The sequence below is a fragment of the Dermacentor variabilis genome, chromosome 11, assembly GCF_050947875.1.
Source record: "Dermacentor variabilis isolate Ectoservices chromosome 11, ASM5094787v1, whole genome shotgun sequence".
In the NCBI taxonomy this organism is placed as follows: Eukaryota; Metazoa; Arthropoda; class Arachnida; order Ixodida; family Ixodidae; genus Dermacentor; species Dermacentor variabilis.
In genome coordinates this window covers 47,998,928-48,025,097 of record NC_134578.1, presented here as the reverse complement: position 1 = coordinate 48,025,097, position 26,170 = coordinate 47,998,928, and the positions used below count along the sequence as shown (strand labels likewise).

At 45.9% G+C, this 26,170-nt stretch overlaps 1 protein-coding gene across 1 annotated transcript; it reads left to right on the top strand.

Moving 5' to 3' along the window:
• The first annotated feature begins 3,269 nt into the window (after positions 1-3,269).
• Positions 3,270-25,474, top strand: LOC142563242 (endothelin-converting enzyme homolog). The gene is made up of 3 exons (XM_075673795.1): positions 3,270-3,668; positions 22,806-23,495; positions 24,384-25,474. The coding sequence occupies exons 1-3, from the start codon at positions 3,270-3,272 to the stop codon at positions 25,347-25,349; spliced, it is 2,055 nt and encodes a 684-aa protein (XP_075529910.1). The 3' UTR covers positions 25,350-25,474.
• Positions 25,475-26,170: the final 696 nt, after the last annotated feature.

The following is a 26,170-nucleotide window of genomic DNA, read 5'->3' as shown; positions in this document are numbered from 1 at the left end:
CCCGGGCAGGCTGGAGTGCATGGTCGGCGAGGGCGATGGCGTCGCGCGCATAGTCGCTTGTTGAGATCGCAGCAGGAGGGAGTGCCGTGTCAAAGGGCAAGGTCGGTACGCCACCGTACAGTAGATAAAATGGAGAAAATCCGGCGGTGTCGTGCCGGGAAAAAATATACGCAAATGTTACGTAAGGAACGGCAATGTCCTAGTCGTGGTGGTGCTTGCAAACGTGCTTGGACAGCATATCGGTAAGAGTGTGGTTTAACCGCTCTGTCTAGCCATTGGTCTGAGGATGGTATGAGGTAGTCAGCTTTTGTTGAGTTGAGCAGGAACGCACAATGTCGGCGATAACTTTCGAGAGGAAGTTACAACCACGGTCAGTAAGCAGCTGTGGTGGGGCGCCATGAAGTAAAATAATGTCATGCAAGAAAAAGTCCGCGACGTTAGTGGCGAACTGGTAGGGAGAGTCCGCGTGATAGCGTATCGGGTGGCGTAATCAGTTGCGACCGTTACCCATTTTTTCTCAGAGGATGACTTGTGAAAGGGACCGAGGAGGTCTAATCCAACACGTAAGAACGGTTGCACTGGGATGGGGATCGGCTGGCGATGACCGGCAGGTAGCACCTGAGGTGTTTTCCGACGCTGGCAAGGATCACAGGCAGAAACATAGCGTTGGACGGTGCGAGCGAGACCACGCCAAAAGAAGCGGCGGCGGAAGTGGTCGTACTTGCGGGTTACCACAAGATGTCTTGCAGTGGGTGCGTCATGCATGTGAAAAAGCCTAGTCTGTCGTAGATGTTTTGGCACGACAAGAAGACCATCAGATCCGTCAGGGAGGAAGTTCCTTCGGTACAGAATGCCACCCTGGAGGACGTATCGGCGAGCGGATGCGTCGGTAGGTGTAAAGCGCAGACGCTCGATGAGTCCTCGCAGTGAGAGGTCTCGGTACTGCTCATCGGCGATGTTAGCGGAGGCAGACACTGAGAAAATGCCGTAGGTGGTACTACTGTCGGTGTCGTCAGGCTCATCTACCGGGTGGTGGGACAGGCAGTCAGCGTCCTTGTGTAATCGGCCATCTTTCTAGGTGACAGTATACCAATATTCTTGGAGGCGTAAGGCCCAGCGACCAAGTCTTCCTGTAGGATCTTTCTGTTAGCATAACCAGCAAATCGCGTGATGGTCTGTGACAACGGAAAATGGTCGGACATATAAGTTTGGGCGGAATTTCGCAACCACCCGTACTAGGGCCAGACACTCACGCTCAGTGATGGAATAGTTGCGCTCCGCGGCTGAGAGGAGCCTGCTGGCATAAGCGATAACACGGTCCTTGCCGCGCTGGCGTTGTGCCAGTACTGCGCCAATTCCGTGACCACTGGCATCAGTAGGGACTTCGGTAGGCGCAGAAAGATCGAAATGTGCCAGAACTGGAGGCATTGTGAGAAGGTCGATTAATTGCGAGCATGCAGAAGCCTCGTTGGCGCCCGACTGGAAAGGGGCGTCTTTCTTCAAAAGTTCGGTTAGTGGTCGTGCTATGGCCGCGAAAGTTTTCACGAAACAGCGGAAGTACGAACAAAGGCCGATGAAGTAGTGCACATCCTTGGCACACTACGGAACAGGGAAGTGCGCAACAGCATGGATCTTGCCTGGGTCCGGTTGGACTCCGTTCGTGTCAACGAGATACCGAAGGATAGTAATCTGGTGACGGCCGAATTGCCACTTCGATGCGCTGAGTCGCAGACAGGCTCGACGAAAAACGTTCAGGACTGCTGAGAGGCGCTCGAGGTGCGTAGCGAACGTTTGGGAGAATACTATAACGTTGTCCAAGTAGCACAGGCACTTGGATCATTTCAAACCGTGAAGAAGGGAGTCCATCATGCGTACAAAAGTGGCAGGAGCGTTACATAGACCGAACGGCATCACTTTGAATTGATAAAGACAGTCCGGTGTTACAAAAGCAGTCTTCTCGCGGTCGAGATCGTCCGCAGAAATCTGCCAGTAGCCGCAGCAAAGGTCAATAGAGGAGAAATAGCAAGCACGGTGGAAACAGTCAAGGCCGTCATCAATCCGAGGTAGGGGATACACGTCCTGTTTGGTAACCCTGTTAAGGTGCCGATAATCCACGCAAAAGCGCCATGAGCCATCCTTCTTTTTTACCAGTACAACAGGTGACGCCCATGCACTACATGGCGGTTCAATAATGTTCTTCGCAAGCATTTTTCGAACTTCTAGCTGCATGAATAACTTGACGATCAGCTGGTGACGCTCGATACTCGCGACGATTTATGACAATGTCAGATGAGGAGCTCTCACAGTTTTCTTAACATCACGTGAGGGACAAGCGAATTGGGCTTGGGCCCAATAAAATTTGACCAGTCACTGAGGGTTGATTGCATAAATACAATAGAAAAGCTTTGAAGAGCCCTATATCATAGCATATCTGCTATATCTGCTCTGCAGACTCCGTCATCACTAAAGAAAAGTATACAAATTTCCTGTTTCAAAATTCTACAAAAGTGACGATTTATATACAAAAAGAACAATTTTGCTTTTGCATATGGCAATCAATGGTGTCAACTGTAGCTTGCAATCCTCCTCGCGAAATTTGCGCTGTTGTATATCATTATAATAATTTTATTACTACGACCCCTGGCTTGCGCTGTCGCTTCTGTACCATATCTGATAGAGCGTTAAACTGTTATATTTTATTCACCCTGCCGTGTATTTCCTAGACAGAACAAAGTGAGTTAGTTCCCACAATTACATATTCTGATAAACATTCACGATGATTTCGCATTTGACGTCTTAGCTTTGATTTTAAGCAAAAAAAAAGCCCGATAAGAAAGTGCTAATATCTCTGCCTCACAAAAAAAAAACTAGGTGAGTTTACAGAATTCACACGTGCAGTGGTTAGAATGATAACACTGTACTAATAAAGTGTTCAATTAGCTGCGAATAAGCTAATATTTGTAACTTACACGTTTTTCATTACAACTACTAAGAATATTCAAATTAAAGTGAAATTTCCGCATTACCCTGCCTTATACTCTCTGAGAATTTGCCTCTTGCCTTATCCGTTTAGCCACACCCGTGGTGACTAATTCCCTATAGTGGGCAAGCTCCACGGTATATAAGTAGCAAGCAAGCTACGAAAACCCCGTAAAGGGCACGAGCAGTGATACGAGAGGAAAAAGAAGAGAATGGAGCCGGCCTCGACCGTCTCGTCGCCGCCATTGATTGATTCGTTGATCTGCAAGGATATCATTCTTACCTACGTCATGGCTGTCGTGAACATGAAGATAGTCTTTGTCCTGGGGATCCTGTTTGGCGCTGGCCGGTTGCTGGTTGACAAGCTGTCGCGTCTCGCCTTCCCTTACTGCGACCACCCGACGAAGTGCTTCGACTACGCGCAGGAGCTGGCCGCCAGCGTCGACCCCAGAGTGGACCCGTGCGACAGCCTGTACGACCACGTCTGCGGCAAATGGGGCAGGCAACGCCCGTTTATTGATGCGGGAGACTGGGATCAATTCTCTCTGCTCAAATTTCGAGTGCTGTCGTTCGTGCTGGGCGAGCTGGATCGTTCGCCCCCTGAGCACCCCGTGCTGTCAGTGCGAAGGAGCCTAACCGCGCTCCACAGCTGCCAGACAGTTTACTCGGAGAGCAGAGAGGACACAAAGGTGAGCTATTGTTTGGTACAATTGAACTACAGAATGCTACACGACTGAACGCGACGACGGGCGGAGTCACTTGCTGTTTCTCCTCATACTCTTAGTTCACGAGGCTTCCTGTGGCTTCTTAGCTAACGTACGTCACTGCAGCGAGCACGACAAAATAGAGCAAAATTGGAAGTTGGTTTTCCATCGTAGATGCTTACATACCGTACTGACAGCTTGTTAAATGCGGATCCCCTCACAGTAACGCAGATTCATTATATTGAATAATAGGCAATTTGCTGGTTCGCCTGAGTCGATCGCTCTGTAATGCTTTTTTTTTTCTACGAAAAGCTCTTGGCTATAGATAACAAAAGCGTTTTCCCAGCGACGTTGTAAGTGACATTTTACAATCGCGCTATGCAATAAATGCAACTCGCAGGCCTCAAATTTCGTATCTAACAACAAGGTCACATTTCTATCAAGGTCGCCAATCTAAGAAAAGACAATAATGGGAGCAACACGTTGAAAATTGCAAAGAAAACATTCGTTTTCTACCGTACATGGAACACCAGCAACGGGCTTCCCCGCACTAATTAATTGAAGTGACAGCCAGTTTAATCCATTTGCCAGTCATTTTAATCTATCCACTAATCAATTTACACGTACAAATGACTAATCCTTCGGCTACCGGAAAATGGGGATAAGCGAAGCTTCTCCTGCGCGCACCTTACCTTCGCCACGGTCAAGTAACCCACAGGTAACGGTGCCTGATTGCTTCGGCCTACCACTCTCTCAGCTGGGGATCTTCTTGTCGTTGTTGTTAGATTACGTGTGCTGGGGTGGCGCTATCGGCGTGCCGACTTTAAGCCCTTTCACAGGCGAGTTCTCGACGGCGCTCGTCGAGCGCTGCTCCTTCTTAGGGGGAACCCAAAACGTCTGGCCATCCCATCCATTTTCCAAGACCGAACTAAATGAAAACAAAGCTGGCGCAGCACGGACGAGACCCATTGCCGCTGCGCGTTCCCTCCTCTGCGGAAGTGAAACGGCTCTGATTGGCTGTCCGCGCGGCACGAGCGTGGCCTTATAAAGTTGGAATCTTTGGTGATGACACACGCTCTAGCACAGCTGTGAATTTATCCAACCGCCCGTTCCCACAGCTGCTAGGCTCTAGGAGCAAGCGGTTTGCTTGCGTCGCCACGTCAGCGCCACTTGTGAGCCAATACAAGCTCCGCTTGAAATGCGGTTTAAATAATTAAAACACCAGCCCAATTACTGCAAGCGCCAGCGAATTTCCTCAAAGCATAACCCACATTAGGAGCATTCGAATTTAACGGACATGAAGCTTTTAAGAAATAGTATGCGCCTATATTTTTATTCAAAATAAAAGGGCAACGTGAAAGACAAATACCGTTCCTGTCACGCAAATGAGAACTTTTGGACGCTTTTCTTCTTCGCGTTTTGACACAGGCGCGGACAGCAAATTCGCGTAGACAAGTCCGACAAAATGTCAGCATTGGATCGTTAGGAGAATAAGCGACGCAGGTGTGATGTTGTCTTGGGTGTCACCTGAAACACCAAATAGTGACTCAGTGACGATCATTATGCACTGACAGGCCTTGGTTATTATTACAATTCACTGTTTCTACTGCAGCTGTGAGTAGCCTGCAATCAAACGCGTTGTTATCGACGCTTTTCGCATGCTAATAAAATTAGGAATGAACTGCATCATACACCTGGGAAGGTTAACTAGTTATCGTAAATCACTAGGCTAAGTTCAGTATTCTTGCAGTTTTAAATACAACGTTATGGATATCAAATGAGACGTCAAAACATGGTGATTAAACCAGGCCTGTAAGGAAATCGTGTGCTTAGGATACTGGTGATTATGGATCACCTCTTTTCTGTGACTGTGGTAGCTGTCATTCTCGCATATCGTCAAATTGTATCAATAGATCTGTCATAAAATGAAAATTTTTTGTATCAGTGCAATCATAGGCCCCAGTCATTAGCGATCCCTAGTGATGCGCACGGCTTGGTTCTCTCCTACTTTCATGTTTTGTCTCCTACATTCATATTTTCAGTTCAAAGAGGCTACGATGGAGCCCATGGTGATCATGTATCACGATCTTCCGTATGACGGAAGTAGCTTTCATTCGTGCTGGTCATCATTGGTATCAATCAAATTTTCATAAAGTGAGCATTTTTGTTATCACTGTTAGATGTTCACACCTACTCATTTGGGATGTCCAGTACTGCGATCAGCCCGGTGTTCTTGTACGTTTGTGCATCATGGCATAATCAATGTCAAATTAAAACTCTTTTAACGAGCAGTTCAATTAGGGTTACAAAGATATAATATGGCACAGTCGCTAGCGATCAGGGATCACTTTGTTCTGTATCACAATCGTAGCCTTTCAGTGCACGTCCTTATTGGTATCTTTATTATTGTCTGTGAGTGAGTATTTTTTCTGCTACAATTGCTAACTCAATGTGCGCAGTCATGCCTAATTGGCAATGACTCACACTTAGCACTGGCCGATCCAGATCCACGGGATTCGATCCGTGGCGGGGTCGAATCCCGGCCACGGCGGCCGCATTTCTATGGGGGCGAAATACGAAAATACGGGTGTGCATAGATTTAGGCGCACGTTAAAAAATCCCAGGGGGTCCTCTACTACGGCGTGACTCAGAATCAGAAAGTGGTTTTGACACGCAAACTCCCACAATTTAATTTTTTTCATACTTAGCAACCCATAACTATTAAACTTGAATAGCTGTTTGAATAATTCTTTATTCCAATTATGATATGCTGTATGAAATTAAGTCAGCTGCGAACTGAGGTCATCACTATAGTAATAAATAATAACTCTGCATAACTATTTCTCATCAGTAGCACAAAATACTGTCAATCAAAGGCATTTTGATAAATACAAATGACGATGTGCCCAAATGAAGGCTACCGGTGTATACAAAACAAAATGATTCGTTATCGCTAGTTATTACACTTTAGCACCATATACATAAAGTTGAGTCGCTGTTTAAGATATTTTCTATTTTACATCCATGAATAAAAGAACACCGGACTGATGACACCACAAGGGATCCCTGGTGACTCGTTGTTATCTTTTACCTATGATATCAAAATACTGATTATACGAGAGTTTGTTTCATACCAATGACGACATCCACGGTTGAAAGCTGGCAATGTCTAACTATAGTTATTCAAGGTTCCTTGTGACTCAATCCCAGCGTCTCTGAATTACCTTCATTGAATTGTCGCTAAATTGACTATTTATTTCATAAACCACGACACTTCGCTGAGGGAAGTATGAGTGTACTTAACAAAACGGATAACTAATGATCATTAATCACTCGGCGTTCTGACTTGGGAGTCATGAAAAAAAAATGCTCATTTTATCGCAGTTTGATTTAAACCAATGAAAACATACCGAAACAAAAGCTGCCCACTCTAAGGAATAATAGATTATTCATAATCACAACTGACTTAAACGCAACAGTTTCTAATAGGCGAGCTTGAATCTCTCGTTCTTTAACATTTCATACAATATCCATAACAGCAATGTTTAAAACAGCGATGTCACGGAACTGAGCATAGTAAGTCCTTTGTAGTCACCGGCTACTCGACCTAGTCAGGTAGGTGCATAATGCAGTAAATTGCTATTTTCATGAGGATTTTAATGGTGTCGATGACGACGGATTCTACTGAGGGCTACTGAGAGCGGCAGTAGCAAAATTCATATTCGCTGGTGACAGAGGCTTACCCGTGCCAAGCGACAACCATTGAGCCAGTGATTCGGTTGGTATCCATGATGACATGGTACCTGCGTCATTCCCTTAGCCATGCAATAAGTACGTCTTTAGCCACGCAATACCCACAACTTTAGCCACGTCTCCAGACCGCTTTCAAGACACACGAGTGCCCGCAACGCGTCCTCACGGCCTCCGGCAAAGGCGTCTACTACGGTGTCCGCGATTCGCGTTGCCAACGCCGTAGTAGCCACCGCGGTTCTCTCCCCTCTTTGTGGAGCGGAGCAGGACATCGACGCATCGTATAGGCCGCCTGAGAACAACGCCCCCTCCTCGTCGCCTCACGCCTTGCTTTGCGCACCACGAAAGAGGGCACGCATCCGGACCGCGTTCCTGGCTCGTGCACGCGAGGTTGAACGGCGTTAGCCGGTTCACCCTCACACTCTTTCACTCGTACGGAGCCTCAAGGCGACGGCGGCGGCAGAAATGCACCTAGAGTGTCCATGTGATTCCTGCCGCAATAAAATTCGTATCGCGTAATTTTGGAGCCTATAATTAACATTCTATCACCAACGTTAGCCCGATTGCCAAAGACAAGAGAACGTGCGTCACTTATGGCGATATTATCATAATCCCTTTTCGAAGCGCATGAAAACGCCTTTGGTGAGGCACGCGAACAAAAATAAATCACTGTAATTTTAAGCCCTGTACCTGTACCCAGCGTGTTAGAAGCGTGTATAACTGAGCCTGAAATATATGTTACGTGGAAGAAGACACCCGTTGACATAAAAATGTCGAGTAGTTTAAAAAAATGACCACCTTCCACCGCTGTGAAAAGGGGTGTTAGCGAAGCTCGGAATCCGCGCCAATTCGTTGTCGTAGCGCCACGGCTTCGCGCTGCCTCGCGCCGAGGTCGGCACGTCGACGACGAGCCCTTTCTCGAGCGAGTTCCCGGTGGCGTTCTTCAAACGCCGCCTGTTCTTTTGCCGAACGGAAGACGCCCGCTCTCGCTGCCGTTCTTCCAATGCAGCCTGCTCTTCACCAGAACTAACCAAGCGCGGCCCCTCCCTGCCGGACCTGAACTGCCGGGTGTCGGCGGGCGCGAGGCGAGCGAACACGCGATCAAACTCTTTACCTCCTCCGAAGGCAGGGGACGCCTGTTATTGGCTCGCACCTTGTGCTGCGCCTACTTCGTGGTGCACATAAATACCCGCTTTAAAGGTCGCGTATGATGCACCGACAGTAGCTGAATCGGTAAGCGTGGAGGCCTCGCAAACCGGGTATCGGTGGTTCGAATCCGTAGTCCGAAGAGCGATCTTTACTTTCGCGCACCTTGAGTTTTTTTCGTACGGAAACACCAACGCCGGCACGAGTGAGCCAATACAAGCTGCGGTAGAATAGTTTCAGATTCGCTGAAACGCGAATAATCTATTACGATATAAACTTAGTTTACAGCTATACGATGTACGGAAAGCAGCCTTATCGGCCGTGTAAACATGCAAGCAGAGGCACACTAACTAAATTAACAAGCGTGGTGCCATGGGCACACATTCAAGCATGAACAAACATCACTCTGTTACCGCGGAAACTCGGTCAAAACGCTGGAGTGAGAAAGCGCAGCTGCAGCAGCCAGTGAATTGATCTTCTTGCTGCCTCTCGCATCAACAAGAGTGGCAACAGGCTGTGTCCAGGTCGCAGATGGCTTTCAGGAGGCCGCTGCCCGTGCATGGTGCGTGGCCGTTCGGGCAGCTGCATCTTGAAAGACATTTGTGACGGGGACAGAGCCCGTCGCGGCTCGCTTCACTTCATCATCATCATCAGCCTGGTTACGCCCACTGCAGGGCAAAGGCCTCTCCAATACTTCTGTCATGTACTAATTGTGGCGATGTCGTCCATGCAAACTTCTTTATCTCATCCGCCCACCAAACTTTCTGCCGCCCCCTGCTACGCTTCCCTTCCCGTGGAATCCAGTCCGTAACCCTTAATGACCATCGGTTATCTTCCCTCCTCATTACATGTCCTGCCCATGCCCATCTCTTTTTCTTGATTTCAACTAAGTAGTCATTAACTCGTGTTTGTTCCCTCACCCAATCTGCTCTTTTCTTATCCCTTAACGTTACACCCATCATTCTTCTTTCCATAGCTCTTTGCGTAATCCTCAATTTAAGTAGGACCCTTCTAGTAAGCCTCCAGGTTTCTGCCCCGTAGGTGAGTACTGGTAAGACACAGCTATTATACACTTTTATCTTGATGGATAATGGCAACCTGCTGTTCATGATCTGAGAATGCCTGCAAACGCACCCCAGCCAATTCTTATTCTTCTGATTATTTCCGTCTCATGATCCGGATCCGCCGTCACTACCTGCATTAAGTAGATGTATTCCCTTACCACTTCCAGTGCCTCGCTACCCATTGTAAATTGCTGTTCTCTTCCAAAACTGTTAAACACTACTTTAGTTTTCTGCGCATTAATTTTTAGACACATTCTGCTTTGCCTCTCCAGGTCAGTGAGCATGCATTGCAATTGGTCCTCTGAGTTACTAAGCAAGGCAATATCATCAGCGAATCGCAAGTTACTAAGGTATTCTCCATTAATTTTTATCCCCAATTCTTGCCCCCAATCTGGGTATTTGGATATTTCCTGTAAACACACTGTGAATAGCATTGGAGACATCCTATCTCCCTGCCTGACGCCTTTCTTTACTGACATTTTGTTGCTTTCTTTATGGACGACTACGGCGGCTGTGGAGCCGCTATAGATATCTCAGTATTTTTACTTACGGCTCGTCTACACCCTGATTCCGTAATGCCTCCATGACTGCTGATGTTTCCACAGAATGAAACGCTTTTTCGTAATCAATAGAAGCTATATATAAGAGTTGGATATATTCCGCACATTTCTCTATCACCTGATTATAGTATGAATATGGTCTATTGTTGAGTAGCCTTTACGGAATCCTGCCTGGTCCTATGCTTGACAGAAGTCTAAGGTGTTCTTGATTCTATTTGCGATTACCTTAGTAAATAGTTTGTAGGCAACTGCAAGTAAGCTGATTGGTCTATAATTTTTCTAGTCTCTGGCGTCGCCTTTCTTATCGATTAGGATTATCTTAGCGTTCTTCCAAGATTCCGGTACGCGCGAGGTCAAGAGGCATTGCGTATACAGGGTGGCCAGTTTCTCTAGAACAATCTGCCCACCATCCGTCAACAAATCTGCTGTTACCTGATTCTCCCCACCTGCCTTCCCCCTTTGCATATGTCTCAAGGCTTGCTTTACTTCTTCCGGCGTTACCTGTGTGATTTCGAATTCCTCTAGACTATTTTCTCTTCCATTATCGTCGTGGGTGCCACTGGTACTGTATAAATTTCTATAGAACTCCTGAGCCACTTGAACTGTCTCATCCATATTAGTAATGAGATTGCCGGCTTTGTCTTAACGGATACATCTGATTCTTGCCAATTCCTAGTTTCTTCTTCACTGCTTTTAGGCTTCCTCCGTTCCTGAGGGCATGTTCAATTCTATCCATATTATACTTCCTTATGTCAGCTGTCTTACGCTTGTTGATTAACTTCGAATATTCTGCCAGTTCTATTCTAGCTGTAGGGTTAGAGGCTTTCATACATTGGCGTTTCTTGAACAGATCTTTCGTCTCCTGCGATAGTTTACTGGTATCCTGCGTAACGCAGTTACCACCGACTTCCATTGCACACTCCTTAATGATGGCCACAAGATTGTTGTTCATTGCTTCAACACTAAGGTCCTCTTCCTGAGTTAAAGCCGAATACCTGTTCTGTAGCTTGATCTGGAATTCCTCTATTTTCCCTCTTACCGCTAACTCATTGATCGGTTTCTTATGTACCAGTTTCTTCCGTTCCATCCTCAGGTCTAGGCTAATTCGAGTTCTTACCATCCTATGGTCACTGCAGCACACCTTTCTGAGAACGTCCGCATCTTGTATGATGCCAGGTTTAGCTCAGAGTATGAAGTCTATTTTATTTCTATTCTCGCTGTTGGGGATCCTCCACGTCCACTTTCGGATATCCCGCTTGCGGATGAAGGTATTCATTATCCGCATATTATTCTCTTCCGCAAAGTCTACTAATAACTCTCCGCTGCTATTCCTAGTGCCTATGCCATATTCCTCCACTGCTTTGTCTCCAGCCTGCTTCTTGCCTACCTTGGCATCGAAGTCGCCCATCAGTATAGTGTATTTTGTTTTCACTCTATCCATCGCCGATTCCACGTCTTCATAGAAGCTTTCGGCTTCCTGGTCATCATGACTGGATGTAGGGGCGTAGACCTCTACAAGCTTCATTTTGTACCTCTTATTAGGTTTCACAACAAGACCTGCCACCCTCTCGTTAATGCTTTGGAATTCCTGTATGTTACCAGCTATATTCTTATTAATCAGGAATCCGACTCCTAGTTCTCGTCTCTCCGCTAAGCCCCGGTAGCGCAGGACGTGCCCGGTTTTTAGCACTGTATATGCTTCTTTTGGCCTCCTAACTTCACTGAGCCCTATTATATCCCATTTACTGCCCTCTAATTCCTCCAATCGCACTGCTAGACTCGCCTCACTAGATAACGTTCTGCCGTTAGACGTTGCCGGGTTCATATTCCAATGGCGGCCTGTCCGCTTCACTTCACTTCACTTTATTACCTTAAAGAACCCGGTTATGCGGCATTACATAAGGGTTGGGCTTACAAATAAAGGTTACAGAGAGTGATCTTCATGACAAACAAATGCAGCTAAGTTGCCCTCAAAAGTTGATGAACACATGATGGCTGCATTGTTACGGAGAAGGCCATTCCAGTCCACTGCTATGCGAAGAAAAAATGAGGCCGCAAAAGTAGTGGTGTGAGCACGTGTGCGTGCGATTGAGTAAAGATAGGACGTACGGTGGGATATACGCGTCAGTAGGCCGATATACGGTGCTTGATTGAGGAAACTGTGAAATAATTTGTGAAACGAGCAAAGACTGGTGATAAGGCGACACACAGAAACATTAGCAAGACAGGTTTTCGTTTTAGTGATGATATGCTTATGTCGTATGATTATGAAGAATGGATGAACATAGTGGCACGAGTTTGTACAGATTCTAGTTCGTTTCTTAAGTATACCTGGTGCGGGCTTCGGATAGGCGCTGCATATTTTAGTTTCGATCTGATGAGTGATTTGTACGCGAGAAGTTTTATGTCTGGTGATGCGCGACGCAAATGACGCTTTACCGAGGGATCTGTTCGCGGGTGATATGATATTGCTGATGTGTGCGTTCCACGAAAGGTCAGATGATAAGGTGACGCCTAGGTATTTGCATAATTTAACTCGTTCGACAGTGGAGTGAGAGATAAGGTATGACAATGATAAGGGATTAAGTTCGCGTTGAACGGAAACGACCTTGCATTTAGTGTGATTAGGCTTCATTAACCAAAGATCACACCACTGTTGCACAAGCCTAAGGTCATGTTGGAGTGCAGTCTGATCAGAAATCTTTGTAATTGTCCGATAGATGACACAGTCGTCGGCAAATAAACGCATATGGGAGGATACATGTAGGGTCAGGTCGTTAATATATATGAGGAATAAGAGGGGTGCGAGTACAGATCCTTGGGGGACGCCGGATGTTACTGGGAGAGAGCCGGAATGGCTATTTTTAATTGAAACAAGCTGGGAGCGTTTGATGGCAAATGTTGTGATCCATGTGGGAAGGTTAGGGCGCAAATTCAGCTGGGAGAGTTTTAGTATAAGGCGTTTATGTGGTACTGTATCGAATGCGTTTGCGAAGTAGAGAAAGATTGCATCAGTCTGAAGGTTGTGGTCGAGATTAGAATGTAGATCATGAAGAAATGTAGCAAGTTCAGTTTCACAAGATAAAGACTTACGCAATCCTTGCTGGGAAGGATGAAAAAAATTGTTAGCGTCAAGCAAGTGCATAATGTGAGAGTGTATGACGTGTTCCATGATTTTGCATGGGACGCTTGTTAGAGAAATGGGGTGGTAATTTAGGGGGGATTGTTTGTTACCGTTTTGTGGACTTGAATGACCTTTCCCTCCTTCCAGTCATCTGGTAAAATTCCTGTTTCGAGTGAAAGTGAAAAGAGCAACGAAAATACGCTGCAATAATTTCTTTAGTATTTTTTAACAGTCTGGAGTTGATATCGTCGACACCAGCCGATGATGAAAGCTTTAATTTGTCAATGAGTGATGAAATGCCAGCGACAAAAATTTCACCAGGCAAACAATTTCCGTTCGCGTTGATGCAATGGGCAGCATGAAGGTCAATTCGCTCACTCCTGCTGCTGCGCTTTCTCACTCCAGCGTTTTCACAGCAAGTTTGCGAGGTCATCGCGTGATTTATGTTCATTGAACTTCATGCTGCATCTCGCATCAAAACGAACAAAGCAGCGACGGGCTGTGTGCGCGTTGCGAATGGCTTTCAAGATGCAGCTGCCCGCGCAGGGCGTACAGCTGTTCGGGCTGCCCGGAGTAGAACGCTCTCTCTACCCACACCCCGATACCTTGTGCGCGACGGAAGTTGGTGCGCTGCCTCTACGCCTTTCTCTCCTGTGTGTGCGAGATTGAGCGGCTATCGCTGGCTTACCCGCTTAAATTCTCACTCTCACATATAGCATACGGCGCGCGGCGACGACCTTATCGTCCTCGAATTTAATACGGTATCTCGCGGTGACACCGATGGCAGAAATGCGCCTTGAGTGTTCATGTAAATGCTATCGCAACAATAAATGGTAAGAGCCGACACACCTGTACGCCCCTGCGTACCCACTGGGCTCTCCTAGCGATCTCGGTCATAGTGAAACAAACTAGCCGGACACACAGGCACCTGCTGGACTCTGTGAAACTCAATACCCTCCGAGATGTCCGCCGCGCGCGGCCAGGTTTCAGAGCCTACGGTTTCACCTTCAGTGTTGTTTTTGTGACCAGTACCGTTGCCTGTATCATGCAGTGATTTCATGCAGGCGCTTGTGCTGCTGTTTCACTCTTGCGCCGACGAGTGCACGAATCTATTGCTTCACTTTGTTAGTTTTAATTATTCTCATAAACATTACGTTTCAGGCTGTAAGTTAGCACAAAAATCATGCACACTGGTTGGGTTACAAAACAAAAGACCAAGGGGGTCCCGACTATATTTATCTTTTGGGGAAGTTTCTATAGGAGGCGGGAAAATGCCTTCATAGAAAGGAATCAACCTACGTTTTGCAGAACTTTGAATGGATCTCTGGGAAAGTATATTTCTTCATTATTTATGCAGAAGTGCTTTTTAACGACTACCACATTTTACAAATTCGAAGGCCTTTCACTGTAAAATTGGCGAATTGTACTCTGCTAATTCTTTTCCCGTATATCTACACCACTAGTCGTATTCACCCATGGAAAATAAAATTTACCTCACCCATAGTATGTTTCTGAAAACTGCCAGACCTTGCGTTTTGAGTAGCTGCCTCGGGTAGACGCCGAAATAATGCGATTTTGAGGGCAATTTCTGCTAAGGAAAGGACGCACAAGAATTCCGACAAATCGCTGAAAAACATTACAAAAACATGTATGCAACTACACCATGTATAGCTTATTTATAATATCCCCAAAATGCCAAGACTTCTAAGATAGCGATAATTGGAATGTATTAAAAACGTTTAAAAATATTCAACGCCGATTTTTTTATGACACATTGATAGAACACCCACCCAGGACTGCTATATCTCATGCTGCAAGAACATGTTGGAAAACTTTAGTTTAAGTGAAATAATACTCATGCGTGGTTATCCCACTGATATGACGTTCTAAAATAAAGTTGAAGTTTCGCCCGAAAGCCGAAGGGCCGGTTGAGATAGAAAATTAGCTGGTAGTGATACAAAGTAAGGATAATAGCTTGGTCCCCCACAGAAACATATAAACATTTGTTTACTGACTAAATTAACAATAATATAATACGCAACTGCGACTGATCGAGGACGCAGAAAGAAACAGACACACAGAGATAATGCTGTCTCGGCATATCTCTTTCTTCTTACGCTCATGTTCAGCCGTGCTTCTACATTCTATCATGGATTCAAACCAACTAACCCGCGAACGCGTTTTAACTAAATTAACAAGCAGAGTGCACGCACACAGAGGTAAGCCCACACACAACTCGCTCGATGAGCGTGGAAACTCGTTGTCAGAATGCTGCAGTACGGAATCGCGGAAGCAGGAGCGATCGAATTGACCTGTGTGCACCTCTAGCTTCAACGCAAACAAAACGTCGATAGCACAGTGCGTACAAAGCTATCGGCACTACGCGCACTCTGCAAACATCGCAGATCACTTTGAAGGTTAGGCCGCAGAATACCTATATGAATTTAGAGAAGCAAAACGTTACCTTCCATAGTGCGACCAAAATAGGAGTAGCGGTGGCGTTGGGAAGAATGGACAGGCCGCCATTGGAATATGAACCTGGCTAGAGCTAGAGCGTTATCTAGTGAGGCGAGTCTAGCAGTGCTATTGGAGGAATTAGAGGGCAGTAAATGGGATATAATAGGGCTCAGTGAAGTTAGGAGGCTAAAAGAAGCATATACAGTGCTAAAAAGCGGGCACGTCCTGTGCTAGCGGGGCTTAGCGGAGAGACGAGAACTAGGAGTCGGATTCCTGATTAATAAGAATATAGCTGGTAACATACAGGAATTCTATAGCATTAAAGACAGGGTGGCAGGTCTTGTTGTGAAACTTAATAAGAAGTACAAAATGAAGTTTGTACAGGTCTACGCCCCTACATCTAGTCATGATGACCAGGAAGTCGAAAGCTTCTATGAAGACGTGGAATCGGCGATGGGTAGAGTAAAAACAATATGCACTACACTATTGGGCGACTTTAATGCCAAAGTAGGCAAGAAGCAGGCTGGAGACAACGCAGTGGGGGAATATGGGATAGGCACTAGGAATAGCAGGGGAGAGTTATTAGTAGAGATTGCGGAACACAATAATATGCGGATAATGAATACCTTCATCTTGCATGCGGGATAGCCGAAAGTGGACGTGGAGGAGTCCCAACAGTGAGACTAGAAATAAAATAGACTTCATACTCTGAGCTAAGCCTGGCATCATACAAGATGCGGACGTGCTCAGCAACGTGTGCTGCAGTGACCATAGGATGGTAAGAACTCGAATTTGCATAGACCTGAGGAGGGAACGGAAGAAACTAGTATATAAGACACCGATCAATGAGTTAGCGGTAAGAGGGAAAATAGAGGAATTCTAGATAAAGCTACAGAACAGGTATTCAGCTTTAACTCAGGAAGAGGACCTTAGTGTTGAAGCAATGAACAACAATCTTGTGGGCATCATTAAGGAGTGTGCAATGAAGTCGGTGGTAACTGCGTTAGGCAGGATACCAGTAAACTATCGCAGGAGACGAAAGATCTGATCAAGAAACGCCAATGTATGAAAGCCTCTAACCCTGCAGCTAGAATAGAACTGGCAGAACATTTCGAAGTTAATCAACAAGCGTAAGACAGCCGAAATAAGGAAGTATAATATGGATAGAATTGGACATGCTCTCAGGAACGGAGGAAGCCTAAAAGCAGTGAAGAAACTAGGAATTGGCAATAATCGGATGTATGCGTTAGGAGAGAAAGCCGGCAATCTCATTACTAATATGGATGAGATAGTTCAAGTGGCTCAGGAATTATATAGAAATTTATACAGTACCAGTGGCACCCACCACGATAATGGAAGAGAAAATAGTCTAGAGGAATTAGAAATCCTACAGGTAACACCGGAAGAAGTAAAGCAAGCTTTGAGACATATGCAAAGGGAGAAGGCAGCTGGGGAGGATCAGGTAACAGCAGATTTGTTGATGGATGCAGGACAGATTTTTCTAGAGAAACTGGCCACCCTGTATACGGAATGCCTCATGACCTTGAGCGTACCGGAATCTTGGAAGAACGCTAAGATAATCCTAATCCATAAGAAAGGCGACGCCAAAGACTAGAAAAATTATAGACCAATCAGCTTACTTGCAGTTGCCCACAAACTATTTACTAAGGTAATCGCAAATAGAATCAAGAACACCTTAGACTTTTGTCAAGCCTAGGACCAGGCAGGATTCCGTAAAGGCTACTCAACAATAGACCATATTCACACTATAATGATGTGATAGAGAAATGTGCGGAATATATCCAACCCTTATATATAGCTTCCATTGATTACGAAAAAGCGTTTCATTCTGTCGAAACATCAGCAGTCATGGAGGCATTACGGAATCAGGGTGTAGACGAGCCGTAAGTAAAAATACTGAGATATCTATAGCGGCTCCACAACGACCGTAGTCGTCCATAAAGAAAGCAACAAAATGTCAGTAAAGAAAGGCGTCAGGCAGGGAGATACGATCTCTCCAGTGCTATTCACAGCGTGTTTACAGGAGGTATTCAGAGACCTCGATTAGGAAGAATTGGGAATAAGAGTTAATGGAGAATGCCTTAGTAACTTGTGATTCGCTGATGATATTTCCTTGCTTAGTAACTCCTGGGAACAATTGGAATGCATGCTCACTGACCTGGAGAGGCAAATCAGATGGGTGGGTCTAAAAATAATCTGCAGAAAACTAAAGTAATGCGTAAGTCTCCATACAAAACAGCAGTTTAGGATAGGTAGCGAGGCACTGGAATTGGTAAGGGAATACGTCTGCTTAAGGCAGGTAGTGACCGCGCATCCGGATCATGAGACTGAAATAATCATAACAATAAGAATGGGCTGGGGTGCGTTTGGCAGGGATTCTCAGATTATGAACAGCAGGTTACGATTATTCCTCAAGACAGAAGTGTATAAACGCTTTGTCTTACCAGTCCTCACGTACGAGGCAGAAACCTGGAGGCTTACGAAAAGGGTTCTACCTAAATTGAGGACGACGCAACGAGCTATAGAATGAAGAATGATAGGTGTAACGTTAAAGGATAAGAAAAGAGGAGATTGGGTGAGGAAACAAAGGCGAGGTAATGACATTTTAGTTGAAATCAAGAAAAAGAAATGGGCATGGGCAGGACATGTAATGAGGAGGGAAGTAACCGATGGTCATTAATTGCTACGGACTGGATTGCAAGGGAAGGGGAGTGTAGTAGGAGGCGTGCAAAAATTATGTGGGCGAATGAGATTAAGAAGTTTTGGGGACAACATGGCCACAATTAGTACATAACCAGGGTAGCTGGAAAAGTATGGGAGAGGCCTATGCCCTGCAGTAGGCGTAACCAGGCTGATGATGACGATGATGATGCATTGAGCGTTTCTGAATGTTTTAAAATTATTTGCATTTTCATGTAAGAAATTAACGTTGTGGGGCACTTAATACTTGGCAGTAATGCCAGTCAAACTGATTTGCGAAGAGCAGATGACATAGTTTGTGAATTAGCAAGTAGGAGCTTGCTACATTCTTTGTTTTCTGGTCGTCATGGCTATAACGACCTGAAAAGAAACAAGTTGGCACTCAACATGTTACTTCTCCTGTTGTTATAAAATGGCCTGAAATTCATTTAAGCTTCTATGTAAAGTTTTAGCATTGCGGCTTGGTATGATGCATAACTGTAGACTGCGGCTTTCTGATGTTCACAACCCTCCGTCTATCTGATAAACTTGCAAACATTTCATGGTGAGTTACATAGTTCCAGAGGACTTGTTGTCTTTATGGTGAATGATGAGCTTCTTCTGGCTAGGCGTGGGCAGCTTGCAGACTAATAATCTCTCTTTTAACCACCATCCAGATAAGAGAAATGATCATCATCATCATCATCATCATCATCATCAGCCTGGTTACGCCCACTGCAGGGCAAAGGCCTCTCCCATACTTCACCAACAACCCCGGTCATGTACTAATTGTGGCCATGCCGTCCCTGGAAACTTCTTAATCTCATCCGCCCACCTAACTTTCTGCCGCCCCCTGCTACGCTTCCCTTCCCTTGGGATCCAGTCCGTAACCCTTAATGACCATCGGTTATCTTCCCTCCTCATTACATGTTCTGCCCATGCCCATTTCTTTTTCTTGATTTCAACTAAGATGTCTTTAACTCGCGTTTGTTCCCTCACCCAATCTGCTCTTTTCTTATCCCTTAACGTTACACCTATCATTCTTCTTTCCATAGCTCGTTGTGTAATCCTCAATTTGAGTAGAACCCTTTTCGTAAGCCTCCAGGTTTCTGCCCCGTAGGTGAGTACTGGTAAGACACAGCTATTATATACTTTTCTCTTGAGGGATAACGGCAACCTGCTGTTCATGATTTGGGAATGCCTGTCAAACGCACTCCAGCCCATTCTTATTCTTCTGATTATTTCCGTCTCATGATCCGGATCCGCCGTCATTACCTGCCCTAAGTAGATGTATTCCCTTACGACTTCCAGTGCCTCGCTGCCTATTGTAAATTGCTGTTCTCTCCCGAGACTGTTAAGCATTACTTTAGTTTTCTGCATATTAATTTTTAGACCCACTCTTCTGCTTTGCCTCTCCAGGTCAGTGAGCATGCATTGCAATTGGTCCCCTGAGTTACTAAGCAAGACAATATCATCAGCGAATCGCAAGTTACTAAGGTATTCTCCATTAACTTTTATCCCCAATTCTTCCCCAAATGATCAAACCATGATAAACATGCAAGCAAAATATGGTGAAACAAGAGCTACTCAAATAAATGAACAAATTGTAGTTCTACGTCAAGTGTTCAGAAACATATCTTGTGAGGATTCTGGCGCAGTGGTGACACATTCAGTGTTGCCTTGTACGTCCAAAGACAACAGAGTCTAAAGGGTCTAACAAATATGAGCAGCGTCTTGGACGCTGTAGCAAAAAAAAAAAGAGCCTCAGTTGCTATGGGGGAAGTGTGGGTGAGCTTGTGATTCATTTATGACTTGGAACATTGCACAAAAGACTTCATGAATGAAAAGCGTAAACACACAACACTCTTTTCAGTGTGCATTTCTTTCAATGGTGTCCTTGTGTGGGCTGCGCTTTGTGAAACCTCGATTAGATGAACTTTTTGCTAGCTACTAGGGAATAAACTGGGTAATTTCGTTATGTGCCAAATGCAATTTTTCCAACTCTCACCGGAAGTACACTTTCAATAATGTGCAGTGGATATTTCTCAGCGTATCATTTATGTAGAAACAGCCAAAACTATTTAATATTTATACTGTACTCCGTGTTGGGAATTTTAGCAACGTGGCAAAATTACAAGCGCTTTGTTTGAATTCCCTTTGAAGAGCAATTACATCGTAAATATCACTTACCACTTTTAAGAAATGACCACCGATATCTGTTTTATCCATCTCGCACACAAAGAAATTCAAAGTTGTAAATGCGAAGCAATGTTTTTTTACTCACCTGTGCACACGCCAAGAGGCAGCAAAGTTAATCCCTTTTCATGGATAGTTTCCAAAGAGTCTGTGCTCGGTTCCAGCGGCCAATATTCACGCTACCTAGCGCATATTTTTAAAAACCAACACGTCAATACTCGGCCAGACGCAGCAGATCACTAACAACAGAAGCAGTGCATGAAACCATTATGACAGTCAAACGCCCCCAGCGGATAAAATTCACCGTCTTTTAACACGTTCGCTTGGTGGCGGCTATCGAATGCTGGACGCATAAACTGACTGAGGTATTAGTATGTTATTAAAATGAACCTGCGTGGTGCTGCTCAAAGAAAAGTACTACCCCTTTCGCAAGCACTACCGCTGTACAATTTGAATCGATAAACAGCACGTACTGCAATTGGTACCAGTGGCCTGCTGCATATCGCACGTGAGTGAGGTCTCCAAAACTTTATTCACGTAATAAAACGCAAACATTATAAGTACAAGTCCACTAAATACAACTGTCTACGTTTTTGTAACAAAATGATATGTTAGCTACGCTTGTCGGTTGCTCTATGTATATGAAAAGATCAAAAATTTAGCAGTGTTTGGCGCCTCTAGCGGAAAAAATACAAATTAAAGTATGCAATCATATTCCAGTAGCCTCACGTAGGCGCTTCATGCTTGAACGCGCCGCGGTTGTTTCTTCGCCCTCTTTGGCGATCGCTGGAACGTGAGAGTGGGGGGGGGGGAGGGAGGCTCATGAGGACAGGGCAGGCACGCACCATGGCTGCGTCGCAGATCGCTTTTAAGTGCAGCGTAGTCGAATACGGTTGAGTGGGACAAGCGACTGAGGCAGCGCATGCTTTGCAGTGAGTCGCGTGACGACGAAAAATACTGTGGCGACGCTACGATCGAAGTGGCTTGGGCAGCATCAAGCTCGCGCGTCTGGAAATTGCCCGCGATTCTGCTCGGCGGGTTCTTTCGGACTGCTTCGCGCGCTGCTGTTTATGATCAGACCGCTTAAGGTGTGTTTAGAATTGATTATGGCATGTATTTGCGCTTTAGTAATAGATGCGTTTGCCCCTCTTCTTTATTTCATTTTTAAGGCCGCTTGGCGACAGGGCTTGCGTTGCGGCCGCAGTGTCGGCTTTCATTCTACTATGTTATTGTACGGTTCTCTTTGGAGAACAATTATTTTTCTTATTCTTCAAGCAGTATGTAGCTCTCGCGTGTACTCTTCCTTATATAGTTTTTCATCAGTAGGTCTTGTGTAAGGCAGACAGAAAAAAAATGTGAGCGTCCTGCCTGCCGCTTCAAACAAATGAAACCTATAGGCCCCATCCGGTGTCGTGTACTCAGTATCCTTATAAAAAAAACTGCAGTGCAACTTTCAGTTTTTGTTTGCGTGTTCCTTGCATGAAAAAAGTGCGAGTAGTTGGCACAGCTTCTTTTATTGTGGTCAGCGTTCGGCTGCCGAAAACAGTTTGAGGGAACTAATATACATGCTAATCTTCCTTCCATTGGCGTGTGAAATATTTTGTCCTGTCCATGCTTAACCAAAGCAAAAAACCAAAATCAGTAACCTTCAACACTGTGTAAAAGGATAACCAGTGGAGTTGTGCATGTGGGCCCCTAAATGGAGACCTGCACCTCCGCCGCTCATCGGCCCGGCGTTGCACTATCTCCGGCATTTTTTCGCACAATTCTGAATAATTAATGCCGGCTTTCCAGGCGCTATGTCACCGCAGGTATATTCAGTCATATCCGGCAATACAACTGCAGTCATCTACGATTCTCTTCACAAAGTCAATTCGCATCACGTAAATTTATGACCAACTGTGGCCTGATCAGAGAGAGTTTTTTTTTTTTATTGTAGGAATTCGTTGTAGGCGCGGAAGCTTATGCAACACAGTAGAGAGGGAAGGAGATGATGGAACTTAGCGCGCATGTATTTCAACATTTGGCTCCATTCTTGCCTACTTTGCTCCGTAAGTCGAGTTTTTCAGTGTCACGCAAAGAGAGATGGACGCCTGCAACTCACCCACTCATCTGATCCCCGCAGGTTCTGTTCGACGTATTCAAGAAGTTCAACTTCCAGTGGCCTTCCTTGGCACTTCCCAGCGACTTCGACCTGATGGATTACCTACTGGGCATGTCGCTCGAGTACAACCTCGCGACGCCCGCATTGCTTAGCCTCACACCGGACTTACGGACCGACAAGCGGTATGGCCTGCGTTTCGAAATCCAACTGAACATCGACAGTGCTACTTTCAACACAGAAGTCATAGCCAGTTGCATCTCATCGGTTGCGCCATCTGCGACAAGCGATAAAGCTTCGAAATTTGCCAAGCGAATCCGCTCTGTCTTCTCGGACTTGACTGCCGTGAACGCCTTGTTTCCCTCTCAACGGATTACGCTCGACAACACTACCGTCGAGAAGCTAGCGAACAATACTGCCGGGCACAGCACGGGAGAAACCTGGCTCAAGGTGATCAACAAACGCCTACCCCGTGATCAGGCTATCGGCAAGAGCGAGCATGTGCTGACACTCAACAACAGCGGCCTGCTTCTCAAAACGATCCTCGACAACGCGAAGCGCTCCGGCTACGCTGATCTCGTGCTCTTCGCAGGCTGGAATATTGTCGTCAGTCTGCGTGCTGCCTTGTCATCTTCGCTGTTGTACTGTATGTCCGGAGGGGATTCGACGGCCCAGCTGGACTCCATGGTTCTATGCTTGGGCTACACGAACCAGGTTTGGGAACGTAGAGTTTGTTGTCGTAGTAGGTGTTACAGTCGACCTTAAAAGTATGTGGCACGTGCCTGCTGACAAGAAGCTTAGTACCTCCGAAGTCTGATAGCGGCACCAGTTAATCGAGTTTCCGGAATGAACAGCTGTAATGCAGTGATGTACCCGCAGTATGTCAGTGTTCGCTAACATTGTAAGTTACAGTTGTACTGACCGTGGCTAAAACTGCTCCTTAATTATATATTTATTACATGTCGCGTTCGGCAAATTTCGACATCAAATACACGCTAAAATGAAGAGCTCTTTATCGCATAAGTAGAACGTTAGAGCCCACCACAAGTACGTGGCTACCACCCGCATTAAACTTACACGGGTGGCAAGTTCCCAAGCCGTTTTATATACAAAACGGATATAGCGCTGAGAAGTGCGACAGTGATTCTGTATGTGGCCATGCTTGACGCATTCTAACATTTGACCTCGCATTCTGAGTACAGATATTTACTCATTCGAGTAAAACCTATCCAAGTAACCTACCCAGTAGGCATCGTGCGTGCTGTCACCTTAAAGGCTAAAGCACAGCTGCACACTTTGAATATTAACATGCTAAATTCGCTTGTCTTTGAAGGATCTGCAACCTATGCTGATGCAGTCACTTACTGTATTTGAAAGAGGGTATCTTAGCTTTTCCATCGAGAGCAAGGCCTGTTTGCCGCTCGCCATCGAGTTGCTGAGCAATAGGTCCAGTATCGCAACTGGTTGGGTTTGCAGGCGTCTTTATACAGGAATTTCGACCATGATTATTTATGAATAGAAAGCCTTTATCTTCCATGAACCTGAGTTAGCGTGTTTAGCCGTTGTAGTTACTCACTGACCTTAGAAATGTACGACACGCAGGTTGCGCCGTTCGCCATCGGTCGGTTCGTCGTCGACAGCCTGGAGCTACAGCGTAGCATCAATTACACGAACAACACATGGAACGCCGTGAAGAAGGCCACGCGAGAAAACTTCGCTAATCTCTCTTGGATGGACCAATCAACAGCTAAAGGCGCCATCGAGCACGTCGACAGCCTTGCCACAGTGATTGCTCTTCCAGAACATGTCCAAACCAACGAGGCACTCGATGCGTACTACAGTTACCTGGATCCGAATATCTCGCAGCCGTTCATTCAGTGGCTGTTCAAAACAAAGCACCGACGCCTTGATGAGCAGAAGCGCCTTCTGAACAAATCCACAGTGACAATTTATCGTGATGACATTGACTACCAGGCATACGTGGTGAACGCGTATTACGTGCCTGTAATGCACGTCATGGCCATCCTGCCGGCGATCATGAACGCCCCGTTCGTGCCACAGGCGGTGCCAGCGGCCATTCACTACGGCGCCATTGGAAAAGTACTGGGACACGAACTGACGCACGCCTTCGACCCATTGTTTAGCAACGTCACTAGGACCGGCGCCGCCGCCACGTGGTGGTCGAAGGAGTCCTTCGCCAATTTCAGCAGCCGCCTCAAGTGCCTCAGGAAACAGCTACAGGGCTTCACTGACGACAAAGTGCACAGCAAGAACGCGCTTTCTGAAACGTTGGCCGACACAGGGGGAACCGAGAAGGCCCGGCTAGCCTTCTCCACTCTGCCGGCGCAAGGGGGCATCCTGGGATACACCCAGGAACAGTTGTTCTATATCGCCGGCTGTTTCGAGTTTTGCGCGGTCGGCGGTTACAAATGGAACAAAACGTCGCTGTACCCGGCCAAAGTGCTGCGGTGCAATCTACCTGCCCGGAATCAGGAGCGGTATGCGGCCGCGTTCAGCTGTTCTAAAGGTTCGCCGATGAACCCGGAGGAACGGTGCACATTCCATTGATTGGAACAAACAACAATAAACCATACAATGGATATCGCGTGCCAACAGAGAGGGGACATGGTAGTATGCTCAAGTTATTATCTTTCCTCTTTAAGTATATTTTTTTTATCAAGTAGTATCAAGATTTCATTTGTATAAGATACATCAACATGGAACATGTCTTTCTCTAACGCGTTGAAGCACAACCAATTACGTCTACGTAGAAACCGCAAAAATCGCCTAATGTCATAACATAAACGAGAAGAAGAGGGGTTGACCGAGGCGTCCGATATTAAGCATATCATCAGAAGCCAACTAGCATTGACACCTACGGCAACATAGAGGACATTACTTGTATTTACCAAATGAATTAACGAAATTATAAATTAATCGAAAGTGAAAGTTGTTGAAAAGCTTGCCGCAGGTGGCAAACGATGCAGGCCTGCGGCAAGTGGGATGTCCTTGGTAGAGCATCGCATTCGTAATGCGAAAACTTGAGATCCTTCCCTATCTGTGCCAAGCGATTTTTTCATCCACTCTCGTTTTGCAACAATTTGTGATTAATTTCATTTAATTAAGAGTAATTTTCCCCATGTTGGTGTTGCTGTTAATGTTTGTTGGCTTCTTATGATATGCTTAATAAATAATTTCCCTCGGCTGACCCCCTTTCCTCTAGTTTATTGCATAACGAGAGCCTCGAATCCGGCTACAATGAGGCCTTCAGCTAGCATGCGTTGGTTTATTGACCAGTTGTCTTCACCCAAAAACGTCACGTACTCGTGCCGCCTGCAGCAGAAAAGATTGTCCACATCCGCCGCCAAGGTTTGGGAGTGGTGGCGTTG

What these genes read in the sequence shown, in the direction of transcription:
- LOC142563242 (XM_075673795.1), top strand. Translation starts at nt 3,270, where the DNA reads ATGGCTGTCGTGAACATGAAGATAGTCTTTGTCCTGGGGATCCTGTTT. An exon ending in AGAGCAGAGAGGACACAAAG is followed by an intron (nt 3,669 to 22,805) that starts GTGAGCTATTGT and finishes TGATCCCCGCAG; the next exon opens with GTTCTGTTCGACGTATTCAA. An exon ending in GCTTGGGCTACACGAACCAG is followed by an intron (nt 23,496 to 24,383) that starts GTTTGGGAACGT and finishes TACGACACGCAG; the next exon opens with GTTGCGCCGTTCGCCATCGG.